At 34.7% G+C, this 13,749-nt stretch overlaps 2 protein-coding genes and 1 pseudogene across 2 annotated transcripts; 1 reads left to right on the forward strand and 2 right to left on the reverse strand.

Moving 5' to 3' along the window:
- Positions 1 to 2,405: 2,405 nt before the first annotated feature.
- On the forward strand, positions 2,406 to 5,364 carry LOC104743934 (putative pectinesterase/pectinesterase inhibitor 17 pseudogene; annotated as a pseudogene).
- Positions 5,365 to 9,863: 4,499 nt separating this feature from the next.
- On the reverse strand, positions 9,864 to 10,608 carry LOC104742308 (pectinesterase inhibitor 1). The gene has a single exon (XM_010463300.2). The coding sequence runs from the start codon at positions 10,504 to 10,506 to the stop codon at positions 9,973 to 9,975; it is 534 nt and encodes a 177-aa protein (XP_010461602.1). The 5' UTR covers positions 10,507 to 10,608; the 3' UTR covers positions 9,864 to 9,972.
- A 304-nt stretch (positions 10,609 to 10,912) lies between these two features.
- On the reverse strand, positions 10,913 to 13,533 carry LOC104742309 (dihydrolipoyl dehydrogenase 1, mitochondrial). Its single transcript, XM_010463301.3, has 3 exons — positions 12,775 to 13,533; positions 11,248 to 12,508; positions 10,913 to 11,149 (listed from the first exon to the last, which is right to left on the reverse strand). The coding sequence occupies exons 1-2, from the start codon at positions 13,045 to 13,047 to the stop codon at positions 11,258 to 11,260; spliced, it is 1,524 nt and encodes a 507-aa protein (XP_010461603.1). The 5' UTR covers positions 13,048 to 13,533; the 3' UTR covers positions 10,913 to 11,149; positions 11,248 to 11,257.
- Positions 13,534 to 13,749: the final 216 nt, after the last annotated feature.

A 13,749-nucleotide genomic window follows, 5' to 3' on the forward strand; every position in this document is an offset into this window, starting at 1 on the left:
CCATCTAGTTTTGCACCACCACCGTCGGATCCTATGGCTGCCAGTGATGCCGATAACACGCTACTGAGTGTCTCCACTCTGATCATTCTGCGACTTCCTCACCTTCCCGCTAGACTGTTGATTCACCACGGGTTACTTTTTCTCTCTTTTCTAGGATTTCTTTTGGTTTTTCCCTTTTATTTGTCGGAAGTCCCTTTTTCTTCGCTTCGCTTTCACACTGGGACGGTGTGAAGTAAGTCCGGGGGAGGGGTGTCTCCAAGTTACTAATGTCGTTTTCTTTGGATGTTTTCTTTGATTTCCTTTTTCTTTGAGTCACTTTATCGAGTCTAAAAAAAACAAAAAAAATGTTGGGAAACTATGATCATTTCTAGGGATCTTTTGCTTTGAACTAACACTTTTGTGATTGCTTTAGTACTTTTGATTTTTGAATGAAGCTTGGAATGAACATGAGCAGTCTCAACACGCCCCAAAAGACCCTCACCGAAGAGAACATTAAGCTGATCCGACGTTGTCTCTAGCTTTGAAAGGACTTAACCGGATTTAACTTCTTGCCTTGGGACTTGGTATACACCGAACAAGACTCCTCCCTTAAGTAATACAAGACATGCATCACCTCACAAATTATGCTTCCCCTCTCTCTTCCCTTTAATACTGAATAAAAAAAAAAAAAAAAAGAAAGAAGAAGAAGAGGATATAGGTAATAAAAGAAGTGAACCGAGGGTTATGCGTAAACCTGTGCAGGAATTCATGGAAACCTGTCCACAAGAAAAGAGCAAAGGATTGATAAATAAAATACAATGATACCCTAGAAAATTAGGGAGAAATCAATCCTTTGGAAGTGAGAAAAGAGAGAGGAAACGGAGCATGTGAAGGAAGTCTTGGGCATTAAAAGGTTGAAGGAGTCAATAAGTTCAGTGATTGATATTCTCTCGGCGAGACCACACATTTTCACTAATCTGATGTAAGGAGACACCAATGGGGATGCTGAAGGTTCTTTAAGGTTGTGGAGTTCAGAGTAGGGAGTGTTGATCCTAATCATGAGCAGAGTACAAAAAGTAGTTCTTAATTTGATTTGATGAAGAGTGCAAAGAAGAGGTTCCCAAGAATATGTGAGTTTCCACTTTCAAACATTTTCTCTGTTCCGGAGTTTTTGTTTGTTCTTGCTTGAGGACAAGCAAAGATTCAAGTCCGGGGGAATTGATGTGTCTGTATTTTATAGGTTTTAACCATAGTTTTAAGGTTTGTTTTGAGTCTTTTGTTGAGTCAAAGTGTGCTTTGAGAGACTTTTTAGTCTTTTATGAGTCTGTACAAGTTCTAGACTACTTTGGAAGGAAACTGAGTGTTTTGGGGATGAAAACAAGCATCTGAAGCAATTTTGGTGAAGACTGATCGGATTAGCAAGCAGATGGAGCAAACAGAGAAAATCATCCAGGATTGGCTGATCCTCATTCGGGATCGACCAATCCCGTACCCGAAGCAACTTTTTCTTTTATGTTTTAAACCAACTTTTAGGGTTTTATTTTACTATTTAAGCACGAGGCTCGACCTCTAGAAAGATAATTTTTATTCTCGGCAGCTTTTGAGTACTTGTAAGCTTGGGAAAAGATCTCTAATCGTTTGGAGAAGTATTCTGAACCCTTTTATTTCCCTTTGCAATTCAATTATGTTTTCTTCATCTTTGATTTGCAGTTCTTTTACTTCCATGTTTGTGTAGTTTACTATTGGGCTTCGGGTTTCAAAAAGATTCTCTAAACTTAGGTTGTTAGATTTGGGATTGATCTTATTTTTCTTCATCTATTGTTGTTCATAATGCTTAAGCTAGACTGATCACCTAGATTAAGATCTTAGGTTTTTTCCATCGTGGCACCAAAAGTGTTGTTGAGTTGCTTGAAAGGAACATAGGTGAGCAAGGTGGACCTTAGCCAACAGAAGTTGAAGTTGAGGCACCTTGTAAATAAATCAAACTGGAACTTTAATGCTTGCTTGTTTAGCTAGATTCAAACGGAAGTTCAGGGTCTAATAATTTTTAGCATAGTTAGCTAACACTGCGAAAGTAGGTTAGCTGTATAATTGTGATTTGAGTTCAAGAATGGTGTATAATGCTTTCCCAATCTATCATCTAAATTTGTGGTTGTATCCCCCAACTGATTCTTTACGCCCAATATCTTTCTTTAATTCCAAAACCCTTATTTATTTTCTGTTTTAATCGGTTACTTGAAACACAAACTTTCTCTTTGTCTTAGCTATATTCGGTCTATATAATTTCATAGTGCATCGCTTGGTCTCTGTGGATTTGATCCTGAAGTGTACAACTATATTACTAGATCGTGGTGGAGTACACATTGAGTTCTAATTGACCTCTGATCAGGCTGCCATAGTGTTTTAGTGGATCAAAGATTGTTATGATGAATTATTTGAAGGATCGGCTGAAAGGAAAGTTATCAGGTTGGTATTCTTGGTGTTTATCTCAAGGAGGCAAAGAAGTGCTCTTAAAGTCGGTTGCCTTGTCCATGCCAGTTTTTGTAATGTCCTGCGTTATGCTGCCAAAAAAACTTGTGAAAATATAGAAAGTGCCATAGCTGCTTATTGGTGGAGTTGAGGAGAACATGCTAGGAAAATCTACTAGTAGAGTTAGGAAAGGTTATGTTTGTCTAAAGACCATGAAGGAATGGGGTTTAGAGATATCCAAATCTTTAACGAGGCCCTACTCGATGCATTTTTCTTCTTCCTCATGTAATCATCTTCTGAACTAGAAGTACGAAAAGAAGAATATGAACCACTTGATTCGCTCTCAACCAAAAAATCTCATCTTTTTTTGACCCATAAGAAAGAGAGAAAGAGAGAAAGAGAGAGAGTTACCTTAGACGAATTTATAGAATGTTTAAGAAGATAAAGACTTGGCCATTGAGAAAGAGGAAGGAGAAAAAAGCGTTAAGTTTATAAATTAAAAGAAATAATTATAGTTAGATGATAACAGTCAAGGGAATATTAAATATAAGTTTAAGTTAAAGCCGGCGCACAGAATTACCAGGCCTCAAGCTCATACATTTTGTTGGACCGTTGTAAATTATTTAAAGGAAAAAAAATAAAAGGAAATTAAATTATATAAACGATATAGTTTCTTAGACTGGATTCATTGTCTGTGTCACAAACCACATGTAGTATACTAGACGGGCACAAAACCATTTAAACTATTTTTGTCGCTTATTATAGAAGACCATACAATTCTCGTATTTGTTTACTACACCAAATATTTATAATTCGTCCAGTTTCATATTCTCCAATCAATTCAAAGTATCCTTCACCGTATAGTTAATATATCTATCTTATACTTAGTTTTTAAAGTTAGTAATTTATATAATCGCGACATGTGTTAAGTATATCGATAATATTTTGATATTTGTGAAAAAGTTAATGAAAATTAAAAAATCCTAAAAATAAAAGGATTACAATAGGAAAATATGTGCAATTAATAAGGAAAATATTTGCAATTTAATTGTAAATATTATTTATTATAATCATATATAGTAAAAAAGAAATTTATACAGAAAAGTGATTAAGGTATGAAAAGGTTTAATGTATTAAAATTAGTGATTAACATAATGTAAAAAAAATAAGATAATCAAAATAAGAAATTATTGTAATTTTCTTAAGTTTTCCAATCAGTGAATGATTTGATAGCGTATTCAATATTATGTTATTATATAAATTTTAGTTTTCAAAGTTAGTAACTCATGTGATCGCGACATGTGTCAATTTAACAATTAAAGATTTTGTCATTTGTTACACAAAAACTTTGTTTTAACATATTTGTAAATTATAAAAAAAAATAAAAAATTTAACAATTAAATAAATATAAAAAATAGTTCATATATGTATATAAAAAATTATACTAGTTCTATTTTTAAATTACTAATTCTATAAGAAATAAAAAATAAAAAAAATTATACAATTAATTACTATAATACAATAATTAAATAAATTATACTGTCAATTATTAATCCTAAAAGAAAAAAAGATTATAGATACTCACCTTTACATAAACAAATAATTTAACTAAATCTGTAATCCTTACTGTTGGTTGTTGTCTCAGGTACCAGCTTGAGCTAATACCTCATCTTTTTTGCCATTTTATCTGAATCTGTAGTTTCTCAAAAGATATTCGCTACCGTAACTGTGAGCAAAGACGGAAAAGGCAACTTCAGTAGGATTAGTGATGCAATCGCAGTCGCTCCTGAAAACAACAATGGAGATATCAGATATTTCCAGATATCAATAAAGGAGGGAGTTTATGCGGAGTATCTGATCATCCCTTCTAACAAAGGGTATGTGATGATGACAGGGGCCAGTAAGAACCGCACAATCATCACTGGGAACCGCAACTATGTTGGCGGCTGGAGAACTATGCAATCCGCCACGTTCTGTAATCTAAAATCCTCTTCTTTTTTTTCTCCTTTCTATTTTCTTCTTATAAAATCTCTTTTTAGGGTTTAGGGTTTGATTCTTAAAGAGTATTTATTATTTATATGGTAATATTATTTTATATAGGTTTAAAAATTCTTAAAGTTGGGTTACAATAATAGCATAAATTATCAATCAAGATTCTTGTTGATGACATTATAAAAATTATACGCAAACTCATAATTAATATATAATAGTTCTTTTTCTGATGTATACACCGGCGGTGGGAAAAAAGTTTTTCGCGCGGGATATCACATTTCGAAACACGGCGGGTGCAAACAAGGCACAAACGGTTGCTTTACTATTCATTTCAGATCAATCCGTCTTCTACCAATGCAGTTTTGAGGGCTTCCAAGACACACTCTACGTTCACTCCAACTTCCAATTTTACCGCGACTGTGACGTTTACGGGACCGTCGATTTCATCTTTGGAAACGCAGCCGTCATTTTCAGAATTGCAATATCTTCGTACGGCGTACTCCTACTGGCACCAATACAGTCACTGCTCAAAATAAATCCAACCCAAATCAAACCTCGGGAATCATCATCCACAATTCACGTGTCACTGCTGCTACGGATCTTCTACTAGTTTTGGGATCCACCCAAACGTATTTGGGTCGACCATGGGACAAATACTCGACGACGGTTTTCATGAAGACATATCTCGACAGTCTTATTGATCCACGTGGCTGGTTTGAGTGGAATCAGACTACCGATGTCAGCACTTTGTTCTATGCGGAGTTTCAGAACAAGGGTCCAGGTGTTTCAACATCAGGTCGAGTCACATGGCCTGGGTTTTGGATCCTTCATTCTGCTTCAGAGGCTTCAAGGTTTATCGTTGGTACTTTCCTTGCTGGCAACTCCTGGATTCCACCCGGTGTGCCATTTACTTCTGGTCTCTGAGTTAATATATAATATATTGCATAGACTTCATTATAAATGTAACTTGTTCTAAAAATTCGGACAACTGGAGATAATTGATTTTATATTTTTGTTTGAAAGACTGAAAATGTGGACATCTCGAATCTTAAGAATCTCCGATGGATATACAGATCCAAACTATATTTTCTTCCCCCCCCCCCCCCCCCCCCTCAAATCTGATGATCTCACATAGGAATACAATGTAGTGGCTCGAGTAGGTTAGACTTTTAGCACTCTTTTTTATGAACTAATAAATACAATTGTGATTAGAAAGAGTAGAGGTAGACGAGAAGAGGATGTAATAAGTTGATCGGTTTCTTTGCCACAAGCAATTCCTTCCCACCTTGTCATCGTGGTTACAATTTTTTCTGTAGAAATCAGAGTCAGCTTTCTTCCCGCTCCATGTCCCACGCTATCTGCCTTCTTTCTGTGCATATATATATACCAGAGAATATTCATTAGCCAAAGGAGATGCTCCAAAAACCAGCCCTTACTTCCACAAGATCAAAAGAGCTAAAAGGTAGTATGGATATTGAATATGTTAGATGTGAACAAATCAAAACAGAGGCAAGGAATGTTATTGTAAGGTATTGTCCAATAGTTTCACAACTATCATGAGAAGCTGAAGCAATAAGGAAAACAAAAAAAAAACCATGAGTGTGTATTGTCTCGAACACGACACAAAGGAAGCTGAAGCAATGAGGAAAACCAAAAGAGGAAGTTACCTAGTTTGGTACAAAGAAGAACTATTGGGACACCAGGGACAGAGTGCTTCAGCTCTAGGATCCACTGCAAACAGAAGATAAAGCAGCAAACATCACAACGAGATAACATCTTTAGTATTTTTACAAAACGTTTAGTAAACTTCATTTCAAGACGCACTTTCTTGGACACATTCTCATAACTAGCCTTACTGATAAGAGAGAATGCTAAGATGAAAACATCAGCACCACAGTAACTCGAAGGTCTCAGTCTGTTATAATCCTCCTGCCTTGGTTACAACAAAACCCAAAGTTTCATAAACAAAGCCATAGCTGCTACTACTATGTAAGAAGATCCCCAATATTTGATCTGCGGTATCCCACAATCCTAGTTGACAAGTGCTAAAGTTATCGAAAAATGTGTATACATAATCCTGTTCCACGGTAAGTCGCAAGATTCAAGCTTCACAAATCCTCACAACAGTTCAAATTCATTCATAATATGGCCACAAATTAAATCACATAACAAAACCAAACAAATCAACAATTTGCATACATTGCCTTCCGCTTCTCTTCTCCTCTACCAAGACTAGGTAGATAGGAAGCTATTGATCACACAAACAGAATTAAAAAAAAAAAAAAACAGCAAACCTCAGATCTTCAAAACCTTAAAATCGAAACCTAAAACTGAAACTAGAATACCTTTGAGTGGAATGTTCACTGAGCTCTTCCTCCAACACAGAAAAATAATCGATGGATTAATACCAAATTATGTAAATTAAAACCTCGGTCCCATTGGCTGAACTATTAGGAGTAATATTACGGATTACTACTAGCATAGCATGAGAACGACGATTTAGGCGTGTGGTGTTGGAGGTAGATTCATTGTTCATTGGATATTTAGTTATTTACTGTTAGGGATGAATGATAGTATGATACCCATCCGTTGGGTTTTTTTAGTAGACGGATTAATAACCTATATGTATTTTTTTAAACCGCTTGATTTTCTTTTGTTTGATGTATGCCCGGGTGTTGTTGGCCCAGTGATGTTGAAGAATGTTAAGGGTAGGCACAAATCTATACAAATTTTATTATTTTTATATTTTAAGAAATTCCTAGTGTATGATGGATATGGATGGTTTAGTTTAATATATATATATATATATATATATATTAGAGTTTTCTAACAATTCTACCATGTTTAAAAACTAAACTCATTAGTTCTACCACATTTGATAACTCTTTTTATGAAATACCATAATCACAACAGAAAAATATTAAAATAACCCTCATCATTTCTTTCTTTTTATCAAAACAAAAATAAAGTTTTTTCATCTTGTTTTGCTGTCTTGTTTTTTCAACTTTCTTCCATTAATTTTCTCTACATCTCCAACTAATATCTCATTTTTTTTTCAACTCTTTCTTCTTCCATTAATTATCTCCACATCTCTCCAAATTCACAAAATCGAAACACAAAAAAAAACTTCTTTTTGTGTCTAATGTTTCCAACTTTTCTTTCTAAAAAATATCTCTTTGTTTCTCTTTTTTCTTTTCGTTGATTTTTTCAGAAGCTCACTTCTGTTTTTTCCCATGGTATTCATTAGTGTCACCGTTGGAGCTATTAATTTGGTGGACAAATTAAACACACCAGGTTGTCCATTATTAATCTTGTGATGGACAAGTTATTTTAGAAAGACAATAATTTATTTACGCGAAAGACCAGTTTTAAACTTGTCCAAAACCTTCACTTGTCCACTATTAATCATGTCAAGTACTTCATGATTCACAAAAAATTTGTAGACAACATACTTGACAAATGGACATGTACTTTAAGTTAATAGACAAATTTGTACTTCTTAACTTGTATATGGGACAAAATTTGTTTATGGGAAAAAACTTGTTTATGGGACAAAACATGTCCGCATGACTAATTTTGTCTACAGACTTATGCTATTCTGCCCACCAGATCTCTAAATCAAAAAAACATATAGAAATATAATTTGCAAACTCTATGTAGCCTTCAGATAAATTAAATTAAATTTAATTTAATCTACAAAGTGTCTATTATAGGTCTAACTTGTGTGTCTAGTGGAAATAATTAATGCACATCTATGTTGCCAAAAGAGCAAATATATATATTGACATAACTGATCGACAACAGCTTACAACTTCAAAGACATTATTATCATTTTAAGTAGCATTTGTAGTAGGAGAGAAAATGAGTTTTAATATGTGGTAAAATTGAAAAATTTGTTAGCAAATATGGTACTCTTAGCTAAATTCCCTATTTTTTACTTTGTTATTATGCGTTTCATTGTTCTACTTCTACCAATAATAGCATGTTTAAGTATCCTCTTGACATTGTTCTATTTTTTCAAAACATGATTTTTACCTCTTCTTTTTTGTCTATTCTTTTTTGTAAAGGTAAAAAAAAAGCTCTGTAAACACCAATATTTAAGAGGAATATAGAATTATGACATCTAAACAAATGCGTTAACATATATATATTTTTTTTTTCATTTAAATTCTGTTATGTATGATAAGACTTGGTTACGTATGTTCTGTGGTTATATTTCATTTAATTAAAGCTTCTCCTTATCTAGTACTGGCTACTTTCTCCAATTTTGGTTTCCGATTCTCATCAGAAAAGCTACACTGAAAAATGAAAGACTTTATAACCGATTCATACAATACTAAAGAAAATGTAAAAACTACTATCCATCATTGAATAAGGTGAATTAAAGAATAAGCTTTTCAAATATTTTTCAATGGCATGGGGTTAAAGATATTATCAAATTAATTAAAGGTACATGTTCAATGTAACTTATGAAATTATATATTGACGGTTTTAATAATAACATAGTTTGTCCTCTAGCAAACAATACAATTTAATTAAAGCAAACACATGATGATGATGATTTCAATTATGTTCGACGTGGTAACATGTTAGAGATAACAAGAGCAATACCACAAATATTCTTCTCATGTTTGTCTCTTATTAGGTTTCTCTTCGATTAGGTTTTACGTTTTTTGATTGAGGAATGATTAGGTTGAAGAATGTAGGATTTAGCGATTAAGATAAACGCCTTGATTTTCCTATAAATCTCCTTTGATCTTAGATCTGGTTAGTTTGTGCAGACTAGTAGTTCTATCACCGCTGCAATAGCAATTGTACGACTTTCAGTCGTTTGCAATTGTTACAACTAAGTTTATTAGCAAACCAAAAATATAAATTAACAGATACAAGTGTTCCACTATTGTTTTGCTCACACTCTTAATTTATTATTACTATTTATGAATGATTTTAGTATAAATATGTTGTTTTATGTATTATTAGTTTTTTTCAAAAGCTATTAAAATACATTAGTTGTATCAGCTATATTTAGTTGTACGAGTTTTTTTACGATTTGGCTAATATTGGTAGGACCAAAATGAAGGTGAGTAATGATTGACTATAAATTTTTTTAAAAAATAATTATTTAAATTTAAAATTAATGAAATGAATAAATAATAAATATAATATTTAAGGGTAAAATTGAAATTGTCTTTTATTATAAAGGTAGAAAGGTATCTAGAAGTAAAGAGATTATTGTAGAAATGTTTTCTTAGTCAAGGGCGCAAGAGAATTAAAAACTATTATCCTTTTTTTCTTTACTTAATTAAATGGATATTATATTCGTTATTATGTCTCTGCAAACTTCCATCATTGAATAAGGTGAATTAAAGAATAAGTTTTCAAATATTTTCGAATGACATTATCAAATTAATTAAAGGTTCATGTTCATTGTAACTTATGAATTTATATATTGACGGTTTTAATAATAACATAGTTTGTCCTCTTGCAAACAATACAATTTAATTAAAGCAAACACATGATGATGATTTCCAATTATGTTCGACGTGGTAACATGTTAGAGATAACAAGAGCAATACCACAAATATTCTTAATTGCTTTACTGTTATTCACAACAGAAGCATCTACTGATCTCAATCTCTTCACATCATCTAAACATGAATCAGCTCCATCCAATGCAGCAGAAACTTTCATGTTCATCCCCATGCCATCTCCTGAAGCCAAATGCTCATAAGCTTCCTCGAGGTTTCCAATCGCGCTCTCGTATTCATCTACGCATGACCTGTAAGCTAACTTGGATCGAGGGTCGACTCCTCCATCGATAATAGATTGGAGTCTTTTCAATGTTTGTTTTGCTCTTGATTGTGTAGAATCAAGTGTGGTTTTTGCCAAGGCTTCAAGATTAGGCGAGGCGAATTTCGGATTGAGGAATTTAAGACAGAAAGATGGGTTTAAGGTTTTGTCACATATTCCGCTCATTTCTGAACTTGTGATTGCGTACGAGGAACCGATCAAGAGAAGCAACATGAGAGAAGACAAGAACGCATTGTTCCTTAGATTCGCAGCCATTCTTGTTTTCTCTTCTTCTTGTTTTTCTTTCAAGTTTTTGATACAAAACAATATTCAAAGCAATCGAAATATTTTATTTATATGGAGTAATTTGCGTACAACGCATTAGTCAAAACAGAATCAAGAATAGATGTTGATATGAACGATGAAGAAAGCTTTTACCATTGTTAGAAGAATTGCAAATATAGTAAAACTTATGGTATTTATCTATCTCCATGATTTAAAAAGACAAGACTATATCATCAGTTGTATCTGTGCTTAAGTAACCATGGAGCTAATCTGATAAAGTTTGGTCTCTTAGTGAATGTATAATGCCCCTTAGTTAAGGTAGGTAAACTACTAATGAAAACAGAGTAATCAAAATTTATGTTTAGCGTTAACCAGAAAATAAAAGCACTAAAATGTGTTAAGAGTAAATGTTGAATATTACTAAGGAACAGGCTTAACCCGAATCAGAAACATATGAAGAACATTAACGAATAAAAACAGTATAGTATCATCTTCTTTTGCAACTCATTCCATATCCAAGAGGAATATAAAGGACAAATTCAAGGCTAAACCACAGAAAACCGAAACAAAATCCAACCCGGTTAAGATACGATTTGGCTTGTTATAGGTGGCTCACTCCTTTGAGGTCGTCGTCCTAGTGTGTGGGATGTGATACATAAGAAATCAAAACCGCAAATCAAAAATCTAAACCAAAATCGAATAAAACCAAACCAGACCAAAAGCGTGACATACCTTCTTCCCTTTAAATGTGAATGGGCTTGTCATAGGTGGCCATGGCAGCTTCCTTAAGAGCCTCACTCATAGTGGGATGAGCGTGACAGACTCTAGCGATGTCTTCACTCGATGCATCGTAGTTAATCGCAAGAACCGCCTCATGAATGAGTTCCCCAGCGTTTGGTGCCATAATGTGAACCCCCAGGATCTTATCCGTCTCCTTGTCAGCCAAAATCTTAACCAAGCCTTCTGCATTATCAATAGCCTTCGCTCTGCTATTGGCCATGAATGGGAATTTTCCAACCCGGTAAGTCACACCATCTTTCTTCAGCTGTTCTTCGGTTTTACCAACTGAAGCAACCTCAGGATGCGTGTAGACAACACCAGGAACCTTGTCATAATCCACATGGCCATGTTTCCCTGCTATGAACTCTACACATGCAACACCGTCTTCTTCGGCTTTGTGAGCAAGCATTGGTCCTGGAATCACATCTCCAATAGCATACACTCCTGGGACATTGCTCACGAACCTCTCATTCACCAGAATCCTCCCGGCTTTGTCAGTTTCCACTCCGATTTTCTCCAGATCAAGTCCAGATGTGAACGGTGTTCTTCCTGCTGAGACAAGGACCACATCGGCTTCCAGAATGGTCTGGTCTCCTCCTTCTGCAGGTTCCACAGTAAGCTTCACACCATCAGAGGAGGAATCCACGGAAACAACTTTAGTCTTTAGCATGAACTTCATCTTTTGCTTCTCGAGTGAACGTTGAAACTGCTTACGGATTTCGCCATCCATCGAAGGTACGATATCTCCAGCAAACTCAACTACCGTGACCTCTGATCCAAGCCTACCCCAAACAGAACCCATCTCGAGCCCAATATATCCCGCACCAATCACAATCAGTTTCTTGGGGATTTCCGATAGAGACAACGCACCAGTCGACGAAACAATCTTCTTTTCATCAATCGTAATACCAGGCAAAGACTTAACATCTGAGCCAGTAGCAACAATGATGTGTTTGCCTTTCACAACAGTGTTACCTCCATCGATTGTCTCCACAGAGACTTCATTAGGGGAAAGAAACTTACCATATCCCTTAACATAAGTTACCTTGTTCTTCTTGAACAAACCCTCAATACCACGAGTGAGATTCTTAACCGCATTATCTTTCTGAGCTAACATAGCAGGAAGATCTACCTCAACTGAAGAGACCTTGACACCATGTTTAGCGAAAACATGCTTTGCCTCATGGTACATATGTGAAGAGTGAAGAAGAGCCTGACACATCAAAAACAACACAAACAAAAAAAATGGATTAACTAAGCTAATAACATCATCATCATAACTTGAATCAGTATCTCAGAACACAAATAAGCGTATCACAGAAACTTCTATTTTATTTCCATGGATTCAAGAAGACGAATACATACTTATGGAGTAATTGTGCCTAAGAAAATGAGAATCATTCTCCAGATTGATTAAATCTAAAATGATGATCAGCAAAATTGAAGAAAGGAGAGGAGATGATTAATTGAAATTGAGACCTTGGAAGGAATGCAGCCGACGTTGAGACAAGTACCACCGAGTGCGCCGCGTTTCTCGATACAAGTGGTTTTGAGACCAAGCTGAGCCGCTTTGATCGCCGCTACGTAACCGCCGGGACCGCCGCCGATGATGACGACGTCGTTCTCATCAGATCCTGATGAGGCGAAGCCACGGGAGAGGGAGAAGGAGAGTTTGAGAGCGTCAGTGGGAGAGTTGGATAAGTTTCTGGTGAGAAAATACGCCTTTCTCCTGGCTAAATTTGCCATCGCCATTGTTGTTCGAGAGAGAGAGAGGGAAAGAGAGACTTGGCTCCTTTTAGAGATGAACAAAGCCGGCAAATGTAAAGTAAGAGAGGCTAATTAAAAAACCCTTGTCTTTTTTTCTTCTGATCACAAATATTAATATTTCCATAATTGACCAAATTTTATACATTTTTAAGAAAGTATATAGATACTTTGATTTGTTAAAAGAAGTATATGGACACTTGAATTACAAAAATCTCAATAATCTCCAAATTTGGAATTTATTACCAAGTGTTATTTAAATCCACAATTTGAATGGTTATTATATATTTTTTTTGTCAATCTTTTTATATTCATTAAACTACACATCACTTATGCTATATGATTGTCGACCATAACAATGATACTATGACGGTAGAATCAGTAGTATTTGGTAGATTATATAAGCTCTGGTTTCACACTATTCATGTAATTTATAAACAAAAAATTCCCAATAAAAATGTAATTTTAGAACTTATGTTTTCATTGAAAAGTTAAGTACCTTCCTTTTTTATTGATATTGTATAAGAAATATATGGACATGACGAATTTTGGAGGAGAAGAAGATAAGAGATAAAGATAGAGATGATGCGAAGCAATGAGTGGGCATAAGGTTAGGATTGATGCTTTTGAGATAAAACTCCAAAACCTTTCACAGTCCACAAAAACTCCCGACTTCCACAGATATTGGAG

This window comes from Camelina sativa, chromosome 14 (assembly GCF_030686135.1).
Source record: "Camelina sativa cultivar CO46 ecotype springtype chromosome 14, ASM3068613v1".
NCBI lineage: Eukaryota > Viridiplantae > Streptophyta > Magnoliopsida > Brassicales > Brassicaceae > Camelina > Camelina sativa.

Excerpts from the sequence above, each read along its gene's own strand:
- LOC104742308 (XM_010463300.2), bottom strand. The coding sequence starts at position 10,506 with ATGGCTGCGAATCTAAGGAACAATGCGTTCTTGTCTTCTCTCATGTTG.
- LOC104742309 (XM_010463301.3), bottom strand. The coding sequence starts at position 13,047 with ATGGCGATGGCAAATTTAGCCAGGAGAAAGGCGTATTTTCTCACCAGA. Across the intron at positions 12,509-12,774 it reads TCGGCTGCATTCCTTCCAAG|GCTCTTCTTCACTCTTCACA; the intron begins GTCTCAATTTCA and ends TTGATGTGTCAG.